General features: G+C 56.0%; 1 protein-coding gene across 3 annotated transcripts; it reads left to right on the plus strand.

Moving 5' to 3' along the window:
- Positions 1-1735: 1735 nt before the first annotated feature.
- On the plus strand, positions 1736-22587 carry INAVA (innate immunity activator). Of its 3 annotated transcripts, none has more exons than XM_047705552.1 (10): positions 1736-1911; positions 7996-8144; positions 8870-8994; positions 9526-9642; positions 10385-10607; positions 15311-15364; positions 16236-16446; positions 16673-16846; positions 18722-19385; positions 20658-22587. In XM_047705552.1, the coding sequence occupies exons 1-10, from the start codon at positions 1751-1753 to the stop codon at positions 20748-20750; spliced, it is 1971 nt and encodes a 656-aa protein (XP_047561508.1). In that variant the 5' UTR covers positions 1736-1750; the 3' UTR covers positions 20751-22587. The 3 variants fall into 3 exon arrangements, with proteins under 3 accessions (XP_047561508.1, XP_047561510.1, XP_047561509.1); XM_047705554.1 differs by lacking the exon at positions 1736-1911 and adding an exon at positions 5044-5226 and having other exon boundaries at positions 16676-16846; XM_047705553.1 differs by lacking the exon at positions 1736-1911 and adding an exon at positions 5045-5226.
- The last annotated feature ends 1648 nt before the right edge of the window (positions 22588-24235 follow it).

Here is a 24235-nt window from a genome sequence, read left to right on the forward strand (position 1 = left end):
CAGAGAGAGGAAGGGAAGCAGGCTCCCTGCTGAGCAGGGAGCCCGATGCGGGACTCGAGCCCTGGGATCATGATCTGAGCCTAAGGCAGAGGCTTTAACACACTGAGCCACCCAGGCGCCCTGTGAAGGTATTTTTAAAAGGGATTAACATTTAAGGGAACAGTGGACTCTGAGTAAAACATTATTCTCCATAATACGGGTGGACCTCATCCAATCAGTTGAAGGCCTTAATAGGATAAAGACTGACCTTCTCTGATGAAGAAGGAATTCTGTAAGCAGAGTGCCTTTGGACTTGAACTGCAGTCTTCTCTGGGTCTTCAGCATGTCAGGCCACCCTGCAGATTTTGGCTTGTCAGCAATTCCAATAGCATTCCTTAAAATAAATCTCTTTTTCTCTGCATCTTTCTCTTTCTAATATATATGTACACACACACACATATTTATACCTATTGATTATGTTTTTCTGGAGAACCTTGACTAGTACAAGTAGCCTCTCTTCAATTTCAGGATAAAAATCTTAAGCCTTAGCTAGCCCACGCAGCTCTTCAGTCAACTTAGTTCAGACAGTGCTTTTGTATGAATGAGAGAAAGTCGCCCTCTCTAGGCAGAACCAGGGCACACAGTTTGGTAGGTGGAACACCGATGAGCCCTCCTTATTAGTATGGTGCACAACCTGGACAACCGCACAGAGCTACCCTTCTTCCTGATGAGCCTCTGCCTGCCACTTTAGGCTTGTCTTTCTTTGTTTTCATTTTTTTCCTTCCGCCTCATCCTACACCCTAAGTTCCCTGTAGCTCCTAGAACCTACTGTGCTTCTTTGCCATTATGCTTTTGGATATCCCGTCATTGCTGCCTCAAAATCCTCCTTATACCTCCCCAATTCCCCTGGCGCTGCCTTCTCCCGCTTTTGCGACCCTCCTTCTGGCCCAGCCTCTTCCCCTCTCCTGTCTCTGTCTCTCTCGACCCTGGGTTCTAGCCCTTACTTCATTCATACTATTGCTACTTGATTACTCGCCTTTCTACTGCGGAATCATCCAGGGAAGAATTTGAACTGTGATCCACCGTGCTGAGCTAGTAGGTGCTCAGTAAGATTCCTGGACAGACGAAAGCAGGGAAGAGTGAATGAAGGATGGCTGGAGGGGCGCGGGGCTAGCGGGAACAGTAGGAGGCGCTCACCAGGAGTGGGCTCCTCTCTTGGCCCGGCCGGAGTGCGGCCAGCCGGCGCCCAGGAGCACTGAGCTGGGGCCGGAGGAGGGGAGGCAATTCCTGCGGCGCCAGCGCGCGGTGGCTCCGTAGCCAGCGCGGTGCACCGCGAGGGAGAAGGGGACCGGCGAGGAGGGGGAGGGGGCCTGAGAGGGAGGGGCGCGGCGCCCTCTTGCCGGCTTCTCTCATTCTTTCACCCCGGGGTCTCGGGGAATGGAAACCGCCCCCGGCCAGGCCGGAGCGCGCGGATGAAAGGCGGCCCTCGGCCGGAGAGCCGAGCCTCCTCCCGCCCGGGCGGCGGAAACTGGCAGCGCGGGGGGTGTCCCGCCACGCCCGCGTCCCAAAGCGGGAGAAGGGGGTAGCCTCGCCTCCTCGAACGGGGTCTCCCAAGAAAACCCATTCCTGCTGGCATCTTGCCACCCCGACAGGGGGCCCCGCCCCGACTCTTGGCTCGGAATCTTGAATCCCTTCTTGAGTCTTTCCCCTCTTTCCAATGGGCCTTGGTATGCCCCAGGGGACAGATGTCTTGGGATCTTTAACATTTGGGATGCTGCAAATGCCGAAGTTAAATGAAATACCTCCCGGGAGGGAAGGCCGGGGGGAGACTCGGGGAGAGAGGAGATGGCCTGGACAAGCAGGTCCTGAAGCTGCGAGGCAGGATCGGGGGGCGCGGGGACAGGCGGGCGGCGCCAGAGCTCCATGGGACAGGTAAGGGGGAAAACTTAGGGGGAAGCGGCGCGGGTGAACTGAGGGGTGGGGGGAGTTCAAGCTCCTAAACCCATGGTCTTCGGCCTTAACGGATCTGGCCCTAAAAGGAATGGAGTAATTTACAAAAGGGGTGGGAATTTCAAGGTCCTACCCAAAGTGCACATTTCCGACTCCTCAACCCTTCTTCGACCTTCCCCATGCCTGTGGATCCCCTGGCCAGGTTCCGGCAAGCCAGAAAACAGCCTAACAAAAGGAGCAAAGTCTGGGGCCGCCTGGATGCGGAGGGCGCGGTGGGGGAGGGGAGCAGGGTGGACGGACAAAGGGGCTTTTTAAGAAAGCCTAGAGGTCTGATTTCAGGGCACATTCCAGGCTAGAATGGAGTTCTCCTGTCCTAGCCCACTCCACCATCGCCTGCTGGAGAACACCTTTCCCAGTGGGAAGAGAGAAGAGTGCAGTAAGAAAACGATTCAGGAGCCCTCTCCCATCCGCCTTCGCCTAGAGGGTCCCGGGCTCCTTGGCCTTTTTCTGCTCTGTTGACTCCGGCAGCTGACCATTGCTTTGTTAATTCATTAAGTGGGATTTTCCGAGCACCCGAGGCCGCGCTCGGCTGGGTGCTGGTGGCAATGTGAGGGTGGTAGGAGGAGGCCCTTGCTTTGAACAACTTCCAATCTCATGTATTAGAGGCAACTTAAAGAAGGGACTTCAAAACAATGTTGGAGAGGATGGCTACAGAGTGTGGAAGTTTCCTGATTTGGGACTTGTGGTTGGGAACTGAAAACCCGAAAGAGATTCAGTGTTTCTCCTTTCAACAATCAGATTCCAAGTCCTTTAACTCTGCTTAGGGAAACCACTTCCTCCACTGCCAAGTGGTGGTCCTGGTGTGGATGCCCTGGGGTTTGGGGCAGGGCATTGATTAGTCAGTCCCCCAATCCCCTAGGCTGACTGGGAGGGAGGCAGTGAACCCCAAAATTCCCAGCCAGTTTCTGGGGTGCCCACCTCCCTTTTGGTGTTTTGAGTTCACAGGCATGGCTGACCCATTGAATCTGGTGTTCTTGGGAGAGTTGGTTTGCTAGTCCCATCCCAAACCTCACGTTTTGCTGGGCAGAAAATGCTGCATGTGAATTTGAGGGAACAAGGGGGTTTTCGAGAGTTCCAGGGGATCAGTGCAGTGAGTGGATTATCTGTGTTTCTCTCCTCTGAGCTCAGAGATGGGAGGGTCCCTGATGGTGGTGTTCTTAACTGGGTCCTGGGCACCAAAGCATCTGTGGATAGAATTCAGAGGGTTTATGAACTTAGATGGGAAAAATTTTTTTTTTATTTCACACCAACCTTTAACAAAATTTAGCATTGCCTTCAATTACAATGGCAAGAAACCACAGGCAGTACTTGTGACTTCGCCATTAATAGAATTCACAGATAGTTTTATACCCATTACAGTTGTTTAACTGTCTTGAAGTATTGTTCACTGTTCATCTCCTCTGTGAAATTATCCACTGCTGGATCCTGTTTAATGTTAATAAAGAGGCATATATATTACCATGTTTTTCTGTATTTAGAACTGTATTTCCATATAGTTGGTTCTCTTAGTGATTGTCTTAATTTCATTTTGTGAGTTAAAATACATGCTATCAGCTAGTTCTAGAAACTTCTATCACCCCCACCTGGAGCTGGGGGATGGGCAAGGTGGAGGAAGGGGACCAGTTACAATGAGTCAATCTCTCTCTGTTTGTCATTGAAAGAATGTGACAAGTCTATTGGGGGATGGGGAGGACTAGGGGGAGGGAAGGGCTGTGGGTTCTTTGGGAGACCAGACTGAAAGCTGGCTCCACTTCACAGGAGGGGTCCCCCCCCACGCACCCCCCCCCCCCCGCTTGGGGCCCCTCAGCCTCAGCCTGGAGAGAGGGAGGTGGTCAGCCCAGAGGACTCTAGGGCTAGCATTGTTTGGAAAGAAGGTGTGTATAGGAACGTGAGGGGGGAGCAGGGTATGTGTGTAGGGACTCTGGGGACATCAGCAACAGAGCTCAGGCCCCCAGAAGCTGCTTGGTGGAGCAGACTTCCATCATCCTGGCCCTGAGGAATGGGGAGGGGGATGGGGTTTGGAGGTGGGGATGGAGGAGGGAAGCAATCCAGAAAGAGGTAGAGGTGCCTATACCCCAGGGTTGAGAGGCACCGTGGGAGTATCAGAGAGTGGGAGAAAGGGAGGTGGTGGGATGACACGTCGAGGGGTGCAGTCCTTAACCTACAGTATGTCTCTGTGTGTTCCATGGTGTAGCAACAGGCGGCCTTAGCCCTTGCTTCTCGCAGTGAAATGGGCTAAGTTGTGAACAGTTTTTGGTTTGCTTGAGGCTCAGTGGGGTGGGAGACCTGGAGGTGTATTTTCTGTAGAGAACAGGTTGCATTTTGGTCTCTGGTCCCTTGATTAGATGCTGGGGTTCCAGCATGCCTCCTGTGGAGCAGGGGACAGGGCTGGGGTTCAGCTTAGTGTTCGTGGACCCTGCTGAGGGATGGCTGTAAGTAACAAATAGGCCTTGATGATCCTGGGGGGCAATGTCTAGGATGGAAGGAGAGAACACCCTTGCTGTCTTTAGGATCCTAGCACCTTCCCATATGGTGTTCCATAGTTACTCCCTTGCCTGAAGCTTTTTAAAACCTGATTTGGGAGAGATGAAACTCGGGCCTTGGTTTCCCTTCCAGTGTACGGAAAGAGCAATGAGCTCTTCTTGTCACTTTGTCAGTTTCTTGCTGGTATCCCCATGGACTGTGGACCTTCACCCTCCTTCTGGGGGTCTTGTAGACCTTGATTTCTGGAAAGGGAAACTGAGGGTCAGGAGGGCAGTTGTGCAATTAACAGCTCACCGTGTTGCATTAGAGTCCCTTGAGGCCATGAAAACGTGACCCCTCTTGCCTTCTTCTGGGGTTCCTCTTTGGGGAGCCCCTTTCTCCCCACTCCCCGCCCCCTCCCTGCCCCCGGAAGTGCAGAGGCCCAGGAGCTGCCCGCTGGCAACAGCCACGGCAGGATTAGTTCAGGGAAGGACTTGCTCACCTGCTCCTCCCCTCTGACTCAAGTCACAACAAGTAACCTGGTTCCCCTGGCCGGCAGGCAGCCTAGGAGGAAAGGCAGGCGGGCCAGCAGGCGGGACCAGAGGGAGGGGCGGCCACCAGCAGCGAGCCGAGTGCGGGAGCCAGGTCAGAGAAAGAGGACAGGGAGGCCTGCCTGTGTCCTGGGACACCCTGAGACGGCATGCGACACCCCTCAGCCCCCTGACCTGAGAACAAGGGGTGTTTCCGGAATCCTAGACTAGACCCCAGAAGCAGGTGAGGGCGGGGCGGGGTGGAGCAGGTCTTTGGGGCTGAGGGGCAGACTGGCTCCGGGGGGAGGGGGAGTGGCGGGGAGCCCCTGCGGTGGCCAGCACCAACACCCCCTTCCTCCTTGTGTCTTGGGCACAGGATGATGGGGGGTGCTGGTGGGCCCAGATGAGGAGCCCCTTGTTCTGCTGTAGTTCCCAGACCTCAGTCTCTAGGGGAGAAAGGGAGAGGCCCAGGAGCTGGCTTTGGGGGCACATCTGTGATGGGGGAGGGTCCTCAGTGGCTCAGCCTGAAGGACGCTGGTGTTTCCCTTCCTCCGTCTTTGCCTCTTCTTTCCTTCGCCTTTTCCTGGGGACCTTGTTTGGTCAGGTGACCTGTTTCCTAGGACCCAGGACTGGGTTTGCTGGGGGGGGGGGGGGGTGCTGAGGGTCTGGAGGGCAGGGAGGGATTCCTGCCTTGGGAAGGGGTTCGGCGTGTGCCCTGAACTGCCTTTATGGGAAAGCAATGCCTGAAACATCAGGCTCCAGAGTCTTCTGCCCTGCTGGTGGAGGTGGGACCCCGGCAGGGTCCATACAGCGAGGAGGGCGACGTTGTCCGAGATTCAGAGAGGGAGGCTGACCGGGCCTTTCCTACACACTATCTAATCTTTGTGTCTATGAGGAAAGCAGGCCCATCCAGGCCAGGCAACTCTCTCAGGACAGCATGGGCCGTGGCTGAACTTGAATCTCCCAACTTCAGGTCCTGTGCTCTTTGCTCTACTTGGAGCCGCGCGTTAGCCCCAAGTGCGCCCAGCGTCCGACTGGGGCCACTGTGAATGCCAGGGCCAGCCTCTTGACCCTGGCAGTGAACACTGGAGGAGTGGGGTATGTCAGGAGGTGGGGGTCTCCTCTCACATCCTCCCCTCTGCCCCGGTGACCCTACTACACACGGCAACAGTCAAGGAGGGAAGCCAGGCGGAGGTATCACAACTTCCCAAGGCAACGCCTTCGTGGTTAATAATTAATTAGCAAGTGTGACTAATTAATGGCTTCACTCCCACATCACCTCCTTCCTTGTCCAAAGCAAAATGCCCTCTCCGTCCCAGCTGTGAGGGCCTTGCTTTCTAGCTCTGGCCGGGCCCTGCCCCTGGCTGCTGGGGACCGGTAGAGGCTGCCTGTGGTGGGTGGGGGCTGGGTCAGCCGCCTGCCCCTTAGGCCTGCTCTCATCTTCCAGAGGGATGGGTCGTGCACGGGTGGCTCTCCCACTGCATGTCCTGTTCTGGGTTTCCAGAACATGGGCCATTCTCTCTCTTTGGTATGTTTGCAAAGGCTCCACATAAACGTCTTTCTTTTTTTAATCCTACCATCCATTCTCTAGACTTTCCTGGAGAATTGGAATTCCAAAGTGCAGGTACCTACTGTTTTCAGGGCTGTGTTTTTATTGCTGTTGCTCAACGGTCCTTTGATGGGCTGAGTGCTTGATGGAGGTCGATAAAAGAGCCCCATCATCCTTCCTGCTCTTCCAGTCTCGAGAGGCAGAGGCCCTCCTGGGGACTGGGCTGCCCGCAGCCCTCTCCCTCTCGCCTTGCTTTGCGGCCTTGCTTTGCGCTCAGTTTTCCCAAGGCCTGCTTTCCTCGGCCCTGGGCTGATGGTGGAGGGCGGAGCCCACCTCCTCCACCCCATGGCCCTGTGCCGTAGGCCGGCAGGATAAGCTCCAGACAGAAACTCAGAAGGACTTTTGGACTGTTGCTCAATGGGCTGACTCAGTGAGGAGGTGGCTGGGCTCTCCTTCCAGCCCGCCTGCCTGGGCTCCGCCCGCCTCTCCCCTTCCCTGCTCCAGCCAACAGCTGCCAGAACCCTGGCTGGTGGGGACCCTGAGCAGGGGTGTGAACTCAGGGAGGAGAGAGGGGGCGAGCAGCAGGTGTTGTTTTGGCGACGGGAGGGAGCCCAGCTGGGCCGACGCATTCGGAGAGTGTACCTGTGCCACCAAGTGTGCTCAAGCCCAGGGAGGCAGAGGAGTGGGTGATCTCGGCTCCTCCTTGTCCTCCAGCAGCTTCCACTTTAGTCACAAATCCCACCCCACCCGTGACCCTGACACACACGCGCGCGCGCGCGCGCACACACACACGCGCTGGGTCTCCCTGGCTGTGGGGTATAGGGATCTTGGCCGACTCCTCCTTGAGGGGTCTCCTACACATAGTGGTTTGCTTCCAGCCAGCTCTCTGGCACCTGCCTTTGGATGAAGACCCTGGTCCAGAGGGCTGGGCAGCACGGGCTTTGAGGGCAGCACGGGCTTTGAGGGCTTGGCCAAGTACCCAGTACTGTCTGTCACCCACTGGGCAGCGGGACAGGCCTCATGCCTCCTGGGTTCTCAGGCTGAGGATAGTCAGCCCCATGGGGACCGCTGTGCCCCAAGAAGACTTCTTCTCCCTTCTGCTTTCCTTTCCTCCTTGCTTCGTGTTCCCACCCATTTTTATTACCCCTTTCCTTTCCTCCTCTTTCTTGCTCTTTTCCTCATCCTTCTCCCCAGTCGCAGTGGTTCCTGTGGCCACTCAGGAGGCAGCAGGAGGCTAGGGTGGGTTCAGAGGGCCCCTCCGAGAACGGGTTTGCTGGTGAGGCCCGACGAGCTTTCTCTGCAGCAGCCCCAGCGCCAAGGACCTCCCAACCCCAGACTCCCAGAAACCCAGTCCTCGCATCCTCTCCCCCTGCCCTCAAATATCGGATCCTTACTTAAGGTCTGTGTAGAACCAAGGGGTTTTACCTACAGCTGGTTTTAGTTTATTTATTTATCTCTTCGAAGCTGGGGAACCTGCAGGCTGTCGCCACATCCTGGCTCAGGTTGGGAACGGCATCACCCCTCCCTACTCTGTGCCCCCTCCTCCCCGACATCCATCATGGAGAATAAGGATGAGGTCAGCGACACCGACAGTGGCATCATCCTGCAATCTGGTGAGTGGTTTGGGGGAATCCCGCCCTGTGGGCCCCCAGCCTGACTCTCCGAGGCCCCAAGCCCCAGGGCTGGCTAGGGTGAGTGGCTGGAAGATGAGTGGGAGAAGGTGGGAGGGGTGGGAGAGGCCTCAGCTGGGGGCTAGATACCCGAGGGGCTGCAGTTTTCCCGGATGGTCTGGCCTGGAGGTCTGATCCTATCTGGAACAGGTCTCTGCAGCTCTGGCCCTAGTGATTACTAAGAAGCTGAAAAATCTTATCTGGCTACTGGAAAGGTCCTGTCTCTCTGGTCGGCCTGAGTCTGTCGTCCTGACAGAAGAGAAGAAAGAAGCACATATGTGAGAGAGAGAGGGAAAGAGAAGGAAGAAGTAGTAGAGGCAGAAGTAAATTGTAGGGGTGGAGGGTGGGAAGGGGAAGAACAGAGCTCAGACCTGTAGCCCGCCTATCACTGCAGATTGCCTTGGGGTTGGGGGCCAGCCCTTTCCCGTGAGCTGTCATGTTGCCACCTGGGACGGCCAGGAGATGTGTTTGTGGTTATGACACCGGCGGCAGCAGCTGACCTGTCATCTGTGGGCAGGGATGAGGCTGTGTGTGTACATGAGTGTGTGTGTGTGTGTGTGTGTGTCTTTGTACATGGGAGCACATCCCCCCCACCACCCCGGGGATAGTTAACAAGTGTCTGAGAGGGTCTCCCCCACCTTGCTGAGCTGTGCCCTGCCACCCCTTAGGCCCCGACAGCCCTGTCTCCCCCATGAAGGAGCTGACGCACGCGGTGCGCAAGCAGCAGAGGGCCCTGGAGGCACGGCTGGAGGCACGACTGGAGGAGCTGAAGAGACTCTGCCTCCGGGAGGCGGTGAGAGCCCCGGCCAGCCCCCCGGGCCCCCAGCAAACCTAGGGTTAATCTGAGCCACAGTTTGGGATGCTGGGGCTGTGGAAAGGGAACCCTGCTTGGGAGGGAATTCTGGAAATCAGAAGAGGGGGTGGGGCCTGGAGTCCCGTGTGCAGCACTTGGCGTGGGCACCGGACAGCTTGGGGGGAGAAGGAATTAGCCCAGGTGGGGCCCCTGGCACAGGGAGGGAAGGACAGAAGGGCTGGAGCGGGAGTGGACAGAGGCGTGCGTGTGACTGTAACCAGGGCCAGAGTCGATCTCTGAAGGAGGGGGGACCTGAAGTTTGAAGGAAAAGAGGATGGAAGGTAGGGGGTGCCCTGAAGAGTCCAGTGAGGGTTATGGGGTACTCCGGGTTATGGGGTAAGGTGAGGCATGGGCAGGGGCCTCCTGGGAAGGGCAGGCACAGGCCATGCAGAGCTCGTGGGATTGGCGATTCCTGGTTGGCCAAGGGCTGCGTACATGGAGAGGGGCCTGGATGACTTTGTTTCCCCACAGGAGCTGACGGGTATCTTGCCAGCAGAGTATCCCCTCAAACCAGGGGAGAAGGCCCCTAAGGTCCGCCGTAGGATCGGAGCAGCTTACAAACTGGACGAGCGGGCCTTGCACAGAGAGGTGAGGAGCCCGAGTGGGCCATCTTGCCCCCACAAGTGTTGCTCACTTAGCCAAGGCCACGCCATGTGGAGGGGTTAGCTCCTAAGACACAGTGCGCTCAGCCAGAACCTGGCCATCTCCGTTTCACCCCAGCACACCCCGTCAGGGAGTTTGGCTCTGTGCTGATGAGGGGCACCCACTAACCTGTAGCCCGGGTGGCTGTGGGAAGGGGTGCCACCACAGGAGCTGGAAGAACTGGGACCTCGAGAAGATGCTGGGTTTGGTTGCCAGTAGGCAGAAGATCAGTTACGCGCTCAACCACCAGCCCAGAGAGGCAATGGCCTGTTTAAACAGGTTATTCTGGCCCCTAGGGCTGTCCTCCTTCTCCACACGGCAGGCAGGCAGGCGGCGGGGGTGGCTCGGGCCCTAGGATCCCTTCCCTGTGGTGTGAAAGGCAGCAAGTTTCTCTGGGCCTGCCTGACCAGCCCTTGGGGTCAGGAGGGAAAGTGTCCCACTTTGGTTCCCACGCTGCCTGGCTCAGGGAGCTCCGGGGGCAGGCTAGTGGGTGGGTCCCCCTGCCCACTTCTCAGGGCAACAGATCTGCTCTCGGCCACCTCCCACTACCCCACCCTCTGCCCCGTGGCCTCCGCCGCAGCTATCTGCGTCCCTGCTTCCTGGGCTTAGGGTCAGGATTCAGGGCCCCGGGGTCAGGGCCGTTCTCTGGGTCCCCGAGTGAGGACCCCTGCCTCTCCCCCCTCCCCAGGACCCCCTGAGCAGCCTGGAGCGGGAGCTGGCCCTGCAGCTGCAGATCGCCGAGGCGGCCCGGCGCCTGTGCCGGGAGGAGAACCTCAGCAGGCAGGCCCGGCGGCAGCGCAAGCACGCCATGCTGCAGGAGGAGAAGAAGCTCAAGGAGCTGGAGCGCTGCCTGGGCGAGCAGCGGCGCGCCAGCGGGCCCCCTTCCACCGCTGCCCTGCCCCTGGGCCGAGGTGAGCCAGCCGCCCCCAGAGCCCCGGGCCACGTGCGAGCTGCCTGCGATGGCAAGGGCCAGGACTCGGGGCCATTGCATTTGCCTTTGTGCCCAGCACCGTGTCAATGTTCTAGCTTGGTTTTAGCTCGAAACCCGCTTCCTCGGTCCCCCACTACCCCACCCTGACCTGCTGCAGCCCCGACAGGCCGTGGCAAAGGGCTTCTCCATCCTATGAGATCCTCTCCCCCATCTCCTTAGAAAGCAGTCCACTCCTTCCTCATCCTTCTCAACGTCCTCTGCCCTCAAGAAGGCCTCCTGGGCAGAAAGGTGCTCCTCAGGGTGACTTCGAGCTTAGTCCTAGGGTCTGCTCAGCAGCAGTGGGCAGGGCTCCCCTCCTGCCCTCCAGGCCCCAGGGCTGGCATATATGGTTTGGGAAATGGGAGGCTTCCGTGAGCTCGGGCTCTGACCTGAGGAACTGTCCCCTGGCCTGTGTCAGGCCGCTCAGGGCCCTACTATTGCTACTCACAGCTGCTCCGTGAATTGTTTCAGGGGCCAGAGCTGCTCGTGGGATGTGTAGGTGGAAATCCAGCCCCACAAATGCCACACCCGACCGTCGCTTAAGTATCTAGAACCACCCTAGTCACAGGGAGGCCTCCACTTCTGTTCTCCGCTCTCACGGGGCCTCTGGTCTAGTCCTGAGCCCCATGGCCTGGAGACTTGGGGCTGTGGGGATACCTCGGAAGGTGTCCCTGCACAGGCCTGCCATTACTGGAGCCCCGTGCGTCTAACTCCGGTTACCTGCCGACAAGTGGTTCTGAGCCCTTCGGTGTGGCTGTCGCTCTCCCCGGACCAAATCCAGCTTGTCAGGCTGAACTGCAGCCCTCCCTGCTGGTTCTTAGGGCGTCCTGCTTGCCCTGACCCCGGGCCTCTCGTGGGTAGCCCAGAGCTCCCCAGCTCCAGGGGAGAGAACCAGGGTGGGGTGGGGAGCAGTGGCCCGGGGCAGAATTGGATGCCAACGCCTCGGTCTGGGCACGGGGAATTGTTTACTTCTCCCACCATCAGGCTCCTACCCTGCACCTTGGGTTGGCTTTTTGCTGAGGCTGTTCTCCTCCCCTGGTTGGGGACACTTGTATTTAGAGTCCCTCATGCCTGGTGGCCCATGCCTTGGACTAGGGGATGCTCTCAGCCCAGGTCACGGAGGTCTCCATTGCCACACATCTCCCTCTAATGTAGGGAGAAAGGATGGGACCAAACACCTCCCAGGTCACCTCCAGTAGAAGCAGAGGAGGCAAGAGGGGCCTCTGTGGGACAGCTGGCCCAGGAAACACAGGAGACCAGTGCACCTGACACAGGCTCAGATGGCCAGACTCTTCTGGGTCACCTGGTTCTGGCCTGGCCTGGCTGTAAGGTAGCACTCCATGTCTCCAAGGCACAGATGGAAAAAAAGTTCTCCATCCTCCCTCTACTCCAACAGGGTCCACACACTTGATAGTACCGCCCACCCTCTGCCCCCCTGAAAGGAAGCTATGGACTCAGGCAGGAAGGTCCCTGAGGACTCACTTACTCCGTGTCCCTGTTGCGGTTTGTCTCAGCCCTGCCTGTGTCCCCCTCCAGCTGGTACTATCCCACAGCCCCCTCTGCTCACAAGCCTGCAGGTGGTGGGGTGGCAGAGGGTGGGGGTGCTGTCCCTGTGCTGCTGCCATTGCTACCCATGATGCTCCTTGTTGGGGGCGGGGAGGGGGTCAGGACTTGCCTGGGGCTTTGGTTAACCCACCGTGGGAGGCAGGACGTTCTGAAGCCTTCTCCAGGCCCTTAGCTCAGGTGAAGACGGAGCTGTAGAGAGGAAACAGGGTGAAGTGGCTGCCTTTCAGCCTCCAAACCAGAGAAAGACCCTGCATTCTCTACCTTCAAACCCTGCCTTGACCGTGGGCATGAGGTCCTGGGCTCTAATGTCGTTCCTTGGGAGCCCAGTGGCTTGAGCAAGTAATTCCTGCTCTATGGCTCCCCTGCCCAGCCCTGCTTTCCCTGGAAGGAGGAAGTAGAAAGGGATTAATAATTAGTTAGTAGCTGAAAGGTGTTTGAAATTAAAAAGAAAAAGCAAACAAACAATAGCAACCAAAAAAAAGGGGGGGGGGGAAGCCCACCTGCTCCCTTGGTTTCTGCTCAAGGCTCATTCAGTTTAGGATAATTACTAATTATGCCAGGTGGGAGTAATTAGCTAGTACCCTGCAGGTGGCGGGGAGCAGTCAGGTGTTAAGCTAATTTACCATGGTGAACTGGAGGAGAAGTTCCCCAGGACCCAACCTCCAGTTGTAGTAGGTGCTCTGAATGTGTTTCTTGACTGACAACACCTGCCTTCAGCCAAGCTGCCTCCTAGAATTTCCATAATGGTGGGAATGTTCTATACCTGTGCTGTCCAATATGGTAGCCGCTCGAGGAGCCCCTGAGCATTTGAAATGTGCCCGATGTGACTGAGGACCTGAATTTTTTATTTTATTTCATTTTAATTAACACAGCCCCATGTAGCTAGGGGCAGCCTGTGGAACAGTGCAACCTTTGAGAAGGCTCACGTTGTGGGTATGATCTCCAAAGTTACCGCCCCACCTGGGGAGTCCCGCGGCCACTGCTGGACCGAGGGCAGGGCGAGGTTGATCCAGGGCTGGGTTGGGGCAGTGTGGCCAAGACAGGGAGCAGCCTTCAGCAATGGCTTGTGTTTGCAGATAGATGTGACCCACCTGTACCTTACCTCTACAAAGGCAATGGGTCCCCAGATGACCCTTGTGCACTTTTTTTTGGCCAGTGCACTTTTTTGGCAGTGAACTTTTTTTTTGGCCAGTGAATCTGGCCAATGATCTGCTTGTTTTTATGAAGATTAGGGATGATGAGACATGATGTCTTTCTTCCCAGGCCATATAGTCAAACCAGAACACACGACTAACCCCAGGGGCAGCGGGGGGCCATGATAGTAACAATCCCCCAATTTCTTCAGCTTAGCATCCGTGAAAAATAAAACTCTTTATTCTCCAGGGTTTTGGAAAAGATCAGAGGCAGAGAACCAGAATTCAATGAAAGGGTGTCTCCTCATTTGAACCCCAAAGCAAAGGCCAGTATGAGCCAAGCGCACCTTGGGATAGCTGGCTGCTTGGGAGTCGGCCCAGCTTCTTGGGCAGTATGCCCTACAGGGTTTAAGAACGACTCTCGGTAGAGTTTTTATTTCATTTAAATTGTGGAGCAAAGGTTGACAAACTTCTGTAGAGGCTCAGAGAGTAAATATTTTATGGGCTTCATGGGCTTTATAGTCTCTGTCACAACCACTCAACTCTGCCACTGTGGCTCAAAAGCAGCCAGACATTACATAAGCAAAGCTGTAGCTGTGTTTCAATAAAACTTTATTTAACTGGATTTGGCTCAAGGACCCCCAGCTTGCCAATCCCTGTTATAAAAGATTTCAAGATAGCTGGAATTGTTTACTTAGAACTTTCTGGAGAATGACTTATGCATTAGATGCCAGCTAACAGGAGAGCCAATAAATGGTCATGGTGACGAGCCAGAGTCTGGTCAGACTGTCTGGGTATGAATTCTGACTCCGTCACCTTTTGGTGGATTCACCTAAGCCACGTTCCTCAATTTCTCCAAGCCTTGTTTTTTTTTTTTTAGCTGTTACATGATGATAATAGTATTTACCCTACGTGGTGGTTTTGATGATTACATGAGTTAATATATATGAAGTACTTAGGAAAGTATTGGCACAACAGAAATTTTAGCTATTGTTTTTATCTTTTTTTTTGAAGATTTTTATTTATTTATTTGACCAACAGAGATCACAAGTAGGCAGAGAGAAAGGCAGAGAGAGAGGAAGGGAAGCAGGCTCCCTACTGAGCAGGGAGCCCGATGTGGGGCTCGATCCCAGGACCCTGGGATCATGATCTGAGCCGAAGGCAGAGGCTTTAATGCACTGAGCCACCCAGGCACCCACAGAAATTTTAGCTATTGTTAATGTCCCCTCATTATTGTTATCATAGTTGAAAATACCTTGTGAATTCCATCCAGGTCATTTTAGGAGTATTCACAAGGTCTGAAGTTTCAGTTTGTCCAAGGGCGATGGCAAATAGACGTTCCCTCAGATTTCTTGGGTCAAGCTGCTGCCATACCATGCAGAAATGTCACACTCCCATTTCCTTCAGGTGACCCGCCATATCACCAACTGAAGAGCCTTCCGTATCCGGCCAGGCCAACCCCATAGCTCAGATTCCCACTTTGCACTGCTCTTGGTGCTGGTAATGCAGGATTTCTCAGATTTGGGGTCCTTGAGTTGTATTTATGATCTCAGAACACTGGAAGAGTTAGGGAAATAATTTTCATCCTGAGGGCCTTCCAAAATGACCCTTTGCCTTTCCCTCCCACTGTCAGGAAACCCAGAGGAAGCTCTGGCTTTTTTGACAGATGGGGAAACTGAGGCCCAGAGCATTAAAATTGCTTATTCAAGGTTGCATAGCTAATGGCAGAGCCAGGATTAAAATCAGGTTTACTGTCTTCTTGCTCCTAACTTCTGATTCTTTTCTACTTTCAAGTAATATATTCATATCCAATATAGTATTTAGTACACAGTTGGTATTTCCTGATAAGGGATGTTATCAGGAAGGGGTGGGGTCCATACTGCCTGTTAATCCAGATCTATGGGTTGATTTCCTCACCTCCTTCTCTCCTGTTTGACTTTCCCAGAGCTCAGTGCCTCAGATGACAGCTCTCTATCAGATGGGCTGCTCCTGGAGGAAGGTGAGAGGGGTAGTTTAGGGATTGTTGTTAGGGCTGGGCTCCTACTGGAAGACGGGGATGGGGGTGGAGGGGGGGGACTTTGGCAGAGTTCACTAGTGAGGCCTTCAAGTGGGAAGTGGAAATTTAGTGACCTAGTGAAGGCGGGGTGCCAGGCTGGGCTCAGGGTCTGTGCTCTTGCTTGAAGATCATTTCTGTGTCCCCCTGCGCATGTTCATTTGAGGGTGGGAATGTGCCGACTTTTTCCCATTCTAGAAGTTCAATCAGTTTGACAGGGAAATAAAAAGTGAATTCTAGCAGAGCCTGTAGAGTGCGGGGGGTGGTGGTGTCCCTGCCTTTGCCCTGGGACATTAATTCAATATGCACCTGTCAGACCCTAAAAGCCATCTGGCCATAATCATTGTCCCTTTTGAACAGAGGGTAGCACTGGGGATGGAAACAACAGTCAATAGATTAAAAACCCTGTTTATAAACCCTAAGGATGTTGGGGGTCAAGGTGGACCAAGAGGGTAGCACAGCCCTGCCTAGGGGAGTGCCCAGGTCAATAAGGGAATAGCACACATGGGCACAGCATGAACAAGAAAAATCGGTACGTGGAAAGTTAGCTGCAGACAGGGTAGTGGGAGCAAAGGTTAGAAGGTAGAATAATGTGAGTTAAGCAGAGTCAACCCGGGGAGGCTTCTTGAAGGAGGCAGGTGTAAAACAGCTGTGAGAGAGGCAGTCCCAAAGGAGAAGAAAACATCTTCGAGCATCTGGGCCTGGAGCCACAGCCTGGAGTAGTCAGCCAAGCGGCCTTGGGAGGGAGAGCAAGGCACAGGCCAATTTGGGCCTATTTGTCAGCCACTGACTTCACCAGGTTCTTCTACCTCTGCAGAGGAGTCCCAGATGCCAAAAGCTCCCCCGGAGTCCCCAGCTCCACCTTCCCGGCCTCTCCCACCCCAGAGCCTCGAGGGCTTGGAACCCGCGGGGCCTGAGACTGGGGGCCCGGAGCGGGCCCCAATCCAGAACAGCCCCTGGAAAGAGACTAGCCTGGACCACCCCTACGAGAAGCCCAGAAAGTCTTCTGAACCCAACAGCGAGTCCAGGTCAGGACGGGGAGGAAGGAGGGCGGGGAGTAGGTGGGAACTGTGCTTGGCTGGAGGAGGGGTGCAACAGGGGAAGGTCTGGGAGACTGCCCCTCTCCTTAATTGTGTGATGGTGGGAGGCATGAGTTTTGGCGATCCCCTTCCACTGTGCCCCCCTTCCTCTGCACAACTCGAGCCCCACAATGGAGGCATTCTTGCCACTGACCTGTCTCTAATCCTTTTTCAGCAGCCCAGCCACCACACCCCAGGATGGGCCCAGCACCTCCAGCCTCTGGCTGCTGGAGCCTGCCTCCTACCATGTGGTTCCCATTCGCAGCCTTCCTGGCCAGCGGCAGGGCCGCATCAGTGCCCCAGCCACCCCCGAGATCCAAGGCAGGAGGGGCCAGTCGCAGTCTCTGAGGTAAGAGGTCACCCCAGAGGTGCAGGGAGAGGGGGACCCACTCTTGAGAGCTTACATTTGGGTGTTGGTGGCTTCTAGGATGTAGGTGGGACTGTGGATGGCACATGCCTCGTGCTGTGGCTTCTCCCTAGGATCCCTTCTTGGGGCACCTCTCAGTAGAGGCCATGCCACGCACAAGCAGGGCGTCATTTGTGAAGCAGGCTGTTTACTGCACAATGCGATTCATGGTTCGTCCCCTTAGCCAGATTCTTTTACGGCAAGAGAATATGGAACTTGGTAGACACTTTTGCAATTGTTTAAGATTGTTTTATTATTGGTGGCTGGCAGTGGACGATTCACTTTCTTAACTGATGTGCAGTCGATTCTCATTATTTGCGGTAGTTTTGCATCCCATGACATCACAGCAAACACTGAGTGAGCAATACTGAACCATTGCTCCTAGGGCAGATAGTGCGGTAGGCTCCTGAGAGCTTCTGGTCACAACATTGTTGTCAACTGATCAGTACATGACCTTGTTTCATGTGTGCTTCTGTTTAAAGACACCTTATTTAATATATATTATTGACCCATTAACCTTGAATTCCTGGCCGATAGCACTCTAGGTCATGCCCAAATAAAGCTCAAGTAATACTTAATATTCTGCAAGAAGACATATCTAGAGCCTTCCCGCACTTGGAGCCGTTTTAAACAGTAAAGTCGCCAAGAAAGAGCACAAAAATACGAAACACATCGCACTAACTAGACTGTGGAGAGGATACTCGTTTGTAGTATAAAAGCCACAACAAGAGCTCAGAGCATTGCCTTGTTCCGCCTCAGCGGAGAATGTGCCTCGTGGGCATCCCCAAATTTTCACGATTCTCTGCACGTCCACACATGACCGCAAGTGTTGTGAGTGTCGATTGGAGGTTACAAATACATTTTTGCTGGGGGAGATTTTTGCAAAGACTGAATCCGCAAATAATGACAATCAGTCGGATGTTATTTTCCAATGTTTTACAAAGCTAGGACAGGCAGCACACGAACGCCCTGGGCACGACTGCTGGGTTCTTCTGTGGGTTGAAATGTGCTTGTCAGGCATTGCTAGGCGGGGTGCGGCTTGGGACAACTGCTCTCAAGTCAAGCAATGAATTTTATATTTTACATACTTCCCGGGCTAGTTTACAAACGGTGCCTTTGTGCAGAGGGGTGAGAGGCGCCCCCTGTGGGCAGACACAGCCCCACTGTAGCGCCTATTAACAGTGAGGGCTGGATTTCAGCCCCTATAGGTCCTGGGCTGCCGCCCTTAGGAAGGAACACGGTGAAGGCGGCTATCTCTATATTAGTTTGGTAGCCCGGCCATATGGGTGGCTTAAATAAGAGAATTTTACTGCCTCACAATTCTGGAGGCCGGAAGACCAAGATCAGGCTAGGGTTGGTTTCTTCTAAGGCTTCTCTCCTTGGCTTGTGGATGGCGGGCCATCTACTTCCTTCCCATGGTCTGTGCCCCACACAGCTTTACAAGTCCAGCTTAGACACCCGGCCATGTCTCCCTGCACGTTTCTGTGGGTGTCATGCAGCTGGACACAGGGTCCCTAAAGTGGCAGAAAATAGGAGACATCGCTGGGGCATCCTTGCCACAAACAGCGCAAGTGTGAATGCAGCAGGAACCTGGCACAGGAGGGCGGCGGGGGGGGGGGGGGGGGGGGGGATCTGGGTGTTTATTTTGGGGAGGTTTGACCCAAGACCCCGGCCTGTGAGCCATGCTTCCTGCGAGGAAGGCCTCGGCCTTGCCGTTTTATCTTCACCGCCCCCAACCCCACCGCCCCCCAAGGCCCACGGGAAGAGCCTGGGCCTCCCAGACTCCCAGACTCAGTGCGTCTCCCCTTCCTCCCCCAGGACGGATTCCTTCCGGGCGGGCCCCGAGGGCCGAGGTCGCAGCGCCTTCCCCCGCCGCCGCCCCACTTACTACACTGTGACGGTGCCCGACTCCTGCTTCCCCCCGACCAAGCCCCCGCTGCCCCACCCCGCCTACCACTCCTGCTCGGAGGACAGCGGCTCCGACGTCTCCAGCATCTCGCACCCCACGTCGCCCGGCAGCAGCAGCCCCGACATCTCCTTCCTGCGGCCACTGTCCCCGCCCCAGCCGCTTCGCCACCGCGGGGCCTGGGGCCCGGCCGGCGCGCTCTACCCGAAGCTGCTGCTGCCCCCCGGGCATTTGGCGCCCGGGCGCTACGTGCTGGTGGCCGAGAGCGCCCTGCCGCCGCCCGCCGAGTGGGAGCTGGGCCGCGCCGCCTCGGGCCCCGCCTACGAGGAGGACCTGCGCTGGCAGCGCCTGGTGGCCCCCCGCGGCCGCGTGCTGCGGACCCCCTCGCTCAAGGACAACCCCGCGGGCCGTGCGCTCAGCAAGGCGGCCGTCTCAGAGGAGCTCAAGTCGTGGCACGAGCGCGCGCGCCTCCGGAGCGGCCGCCCACACTCGCTGGACCGCCAGGGGGCCTTCCGCGTCCGGAGCCTGCCCCCCGGGAGAGAGGGCTTTGGGCGAGCCCTGGGTCCCCGGACACAGGTACGACGGCTCCGGGCTTCCGGGGAGGGGGCCTGCCGCTGGGGGAAGGGCTGCCGCTCTAGCGGGTCCGGAGCAGAGAGGCGGCATGCCTGCAGCACCACCTGCAGCCAGGAAGGACAGACCACTAAAACGTTTCCCCCTGGCTTCGCAAGGCCTCCCTGGGGCCTCTCCTAATTTTGCCTCTGGCTCCAGAACGCATACCCACCTGCGCTGGTGGAGGTAATCCTGGAAGAGAGCAGAGACGTTTTTCCTTAATGGCTCCATAGATGGTCCGCAAAGCAGATAAGCCTCTATTCATAATCGGAAGTCCAAGCCGAATTAACCCCCAAATTTCCTGACCTGAAGGCTCAGGACAAAGGGAGTCTGAAAACGTGTTCGCAGAAGCCAGAACCTGTGATTGCCTGTGTGTCATCTTTCTCTGACAGCCCTCTACACCTGGGGGCTGAGAAGCAGGGTAGCTGAAGGTTAAGGGCACAGACTCTGAAGTTAGGCTTGGGGGGGTGGGAGTAATATTGATTGGCCAGGCGTCTATCTCAGAGGGCCAGGACCTTCACATGAGTTACTGTGTGTAAAATGATCAGAGTCGTGTATAAGTAAGTACTAGTCAGTGGTTCTCTTATTGGCCAGGGGCCAGACTGGTAAGATAGAGCACTCTGACATGACGTAAGGGTGTCAACTGTGGATTCAGTGGCCCTGACCTTCATTCCGGAAGTGGGGGTAACACAGGAGTCCTGTCTTCTTTCTCTCTGGTACGGAGGGCTCTGCAGGGGGTGTGCTCCAGAAGTTACCAACAGGCTGCTCCTTTGAGACCCACGATTCCTAGCAGGCCCAGCTGCACGTCCCTCCCCCACCCACCCCCAGTTCTCTGGGCTGCAGCTGGCATCCTGGCCGGGCAGCAGCCTGGCCCCTGTCCCGGGCCGCACCCTCCAGCTGACGCGCTTTTGCTTTTCCCTTCCTGCCAGCTTGAACCTGCCCTCAGCCCAGGCCCAGCCCATCCCAACCTGCCCAACAGGGAGGATGACAAGAAGTGAGCCCAGGAAAGGCAGGGAGTAGGAGGTCAAGGTGCCTGTCACACCCCTGGAGTGGAAAATAGATAAAGGGTGATCAACGGGGGACATTGAACCTCCTGGGGTGGGGCAGGGGCTGAGAGGCTGGGCCCGTGTTGCTGCCAGTCAGCGTCCATAGGGACGGGGATGGCATGCCTGCATTTGCTCTCTGGACATTTCTACCTGGTTTGCTCACAGATCTCTCCTTTCTTCCTGACCCTGGCAGGTGGCCACAGTGTATGTGCCCCGGAGATCACCCGAAGGGGCCCCCGTGCAAGTCTTTGTGCCTGAGAATGGCGAGATTGTCAGCCAGGTGTAACCAAGGCCTGGTGTTACCGTGTACCCCCCACACCCCGGCCCTCCTACTGGAAAAGACTTGTCCACAACAGGACCGGAGCCGAGCCCTCCCAGCCTTGAGTGCCTTCTTCAGCTCCTTGACCCCCATCGCAGGTCGATGAGCCGGGGCTGAGCCTTTTTTTTTTTTTTTTTTTTTTTTTTTTTTTAATTTTTTTTTCCAGAAACCCTGACTTTAGGATTTATATTTGTGATATGTCCTCAAAATCCCTATAATATGATGATGCATTATTCCCCAGAGCTTGGTCTACTGGACTTGAGGCCTTGCCTGTCTGACTGACGGCTTCTGTCTCCTTCTGCAAGCGGCAGGAGATGCGTGAGGCAGAGGTCACGTTGGGATTCCTCACGGACTTGGGATTCCTCACAGACTCGACCCTTGGGCTCCAAGAACATCCCCAGGGAACAGCTCCTGTCCCTGGGACTGCAGCTAGAGGCATACTAGTGTGCCTCCCCCACCCCACAATTTCCTAGCTCTCTGGGTACTGTAGGGGTGTCTGAGCAGGGGGAGAGTCTTCTTCCCCCTTTATAATGTGCTCTGTGATGCACACACGAAGCGGTAGGTTCAAGATTCTATGTCCTGGTGGAGTATTGTCTTCCAGGATGGACCCTGTCTTTTCCTCACCCCGTAACCCCCAACCCCCACCCTGTAGGGGCCCCAGTCATTCACCATGTGCTGTCTGTGCCCTCTGGGCTCCCACATCGACTCAGACTTCTGAGCCTTGAATTTGGGGCTTCGCCAGATTGTAGCATTCGGAGGCCCAGGCTGGGGGCTGGCCTGTGGTGTTTGGCGGAGGGCAGCTCATATTCTGACCAGCTTCTCTGGGCGTCGTGAAGACTGGCAACCCCACCCTTCCTTCTGTCACCTTTTCATTATAGTCCTAAAAAGCAGTGCCTTCCAGGTGTTTTTGGAAAGGCCCCATGTCTGTGGTGTGTTCTTATAGGCGGGGGTGGGGGTCCCTGCCCTGCTGCTCCCCACCCAGCTGTGCTTCTGCTCTGAGACTGGATTTCCTTGAAAGAGGGCAAGTCCTTATTTTTACAGATATTTTTACTCACTCTCAAGAGCATTCATTCATTGTCCCATGTGCTAAAACCTGAGCAGGCCTGGAAACGGCCTGTGCTAAGACCATCCTGTAGACCCTGGGTCCTCATCCTTGGGCCTCTTTGCCCTCAGATCTCCTGCTCCAAAGAGAAAGCACAGAGCAGAGGCGAGGTGAGGGAGAGCTAAGTTCAGATTCTGTCCATGCAGAACCTTTTCCCCTCTGAGTGCCCTGGACTTGGACAGAAACTACAAATAGAGCTTAAACCTCCAAGAACTTTGGTGCCTGACCCCAAAGAAGCCCAGTTCTCCCCCTCCTGGACAGAAGGTGGTGTGGCCAACTGTGCAAGGTTGCCAAGGGAGGAGCTTAGGTGGCCCATCAGGAATCTGGGGGAGGGGAGGAGAGCCTGGGGACAAGCACCTGCATACCTGTCACTACACTCTGACCACATCCTGCAACTCCCCCACTTTTTGGGTGGATGCCGGCCCCATGACATTTGAATCTCCTACTTTGGATTCTTATTCTCTTGTTTTGTCTCGAAGCCCCTTTCACTAATGTACAGCTATTTCCCTTCCCCGTGCCCTCCTGGGAGCCCAGAGCTCCCTAGGCTGAGCCAGGAGACATCCAAGCACCCCCACACACATGAGCGTCCTTTATGTTAACTTATTGGTCCTGTATGATGCCTGGTACTTCGCTGTGGGGCTGGAACTGTGTGGGTTTTAGTGCCAAATATGTCAATAAAGTCTGTTCTTTGTGATTGGTTGAGCTGATGATGAAGGGTTCTTTTGTCCCAAGTTGTCTGAGCAGAGGATTTGCCCCAGATGCCTGCCCAGGGAGGCTGGTCTCCAGCCAGTCTGGCCAGGTGAGACGGCTGTGGTGGTAGAGGGAGGCTCTCCGGTTCTTTGCCTCCCTCACAGGATGGAATGGGGAACAATCCCGGCCAAAGCACCCTAGGTCTCCAGGGCTTGAGGAGATGGGCTCTGGGAGTCGCTTTCTCAAGGGCAGGGGACTTTATGGCAGCTTCAGGAGGTCTGAAGGCTTCCCCTGAGCCAGGCTGGACCATGGTTAGTGATGGCGTGTGACTAGGAGTCTTCTGCTCCCTGAAGCTGTTCTAGGAGTTCTTGGCTGCCCAGAGTGGAGGTTCCCACGAGAAGCAACCCCTTCTCCAAAGCTGGACAACGGGGGAGTTTCCTTGGGGTCGGCAGGAGGGGGCATTCTCCACAAGGTTTCCTTTCCCATATGGGGCAGGATCGCCCTCAGCCCCTCGTTCTACCCAGGGACCATAGGGAGGCGCAGGGACGGAAAGTTCCAGCTTGGACCACCTCCTGGCCGGGCCTGCAGGGGCCGCTATAGGACCCTGGAGCGCAGCGCCCCCTGGAGCCACAAGGCCCAGGAGAAGCGTGAGCCCCGGATTTGAGGTGCCCGGTGTGTCAGGTAAATGGTCCCCGCCTGCCTGTCGTCCTCCACGGCAAAGGGCCGATGGCTGCGGGTAGGGGTGACTCCAGGCTGGCCCTGGGTGCTGAGCCCTGGGGACGGTGGGAATCTGTGGGCTTCAGGGGCTTGGCTTTCTTAGGCCTGCGGGGGTGGGGGGTAGTGCTGCATTCCTCTTGGAGGTGGGCTGGTGGAGGGAAGGGGACTCCAGGGGTCTCTGGAGGACAGAGCACCCCGATCATGGACCTAAGCATCTTCAACTTGGCTGAGCTGCTGATAACGGGGTTCTTGATCCTGTGCTGTAGACAACTTGATGCCTTAGGCTCAGGGAAGCTGACCAGGTGCTGGGGGTGCTGAGGGGACCCCCTGTCAGAGGTGGAAGCTCCCCAGAAAAGGACCAGCGGAGACCAGCTAACATGTGGGGGAACAAAAGAAAGCAGGGGGCAGGGCCGTGTGTCGAGGCTCTGCTAAGAACAGCCAACAATAGGATACGCGAGTTTGGGGACCCAAGGTGTGGGGCACTGGTCTCCTGGCCCACAAGCAGGTGTCCCTGGGCATTGTCTGGGGGGGGGGACATTTACAGGTTCTTAGCTCCCCTACCACAGGGCAGAATGGGATTCATAATTGGAGAATGGGGACAGAAGCCTCTGGTACAAGGGAGATGGAGGATTTTAGCAGCAAGACTCCCAGAGGCAATTCGGCCCAGAGGCAGATGGAGGGACACTGCAGGTCCCTGATCCTGTATTTTAGACATTAGTAATGAGGCCTCGGGAGACCCTTCTGAATCTGAAATTTGCCCATGCAGGGAGAGCCCTGAATGGAAGACTCGTAGGCAAGTCGGGGTGAATCAGGGCCCTTCCGAGGGGCCCCTATCTTCCCATGGGGAGGGAAAGGAAAGCTGATGGTGGGGCCAGGCACTGGCATCGCCCCACCAGTTCCTTTTCTTATAAATGGCCCTCCTCCTGCAGCTTCACCCGCCGGT

Source organism: Lutra lutra, chromosome 15, assembly GCF_902655055.1.
Source record: "Lutra lutra chromosome 15, mLutLut1.2, whole genome shotgun sequence".
Lineage (NCBI taxonomy): Eukaryota > Metazoa > Chordata > Mammalia > Carnivora > Mustelidae > Lutra > Lutra lutra.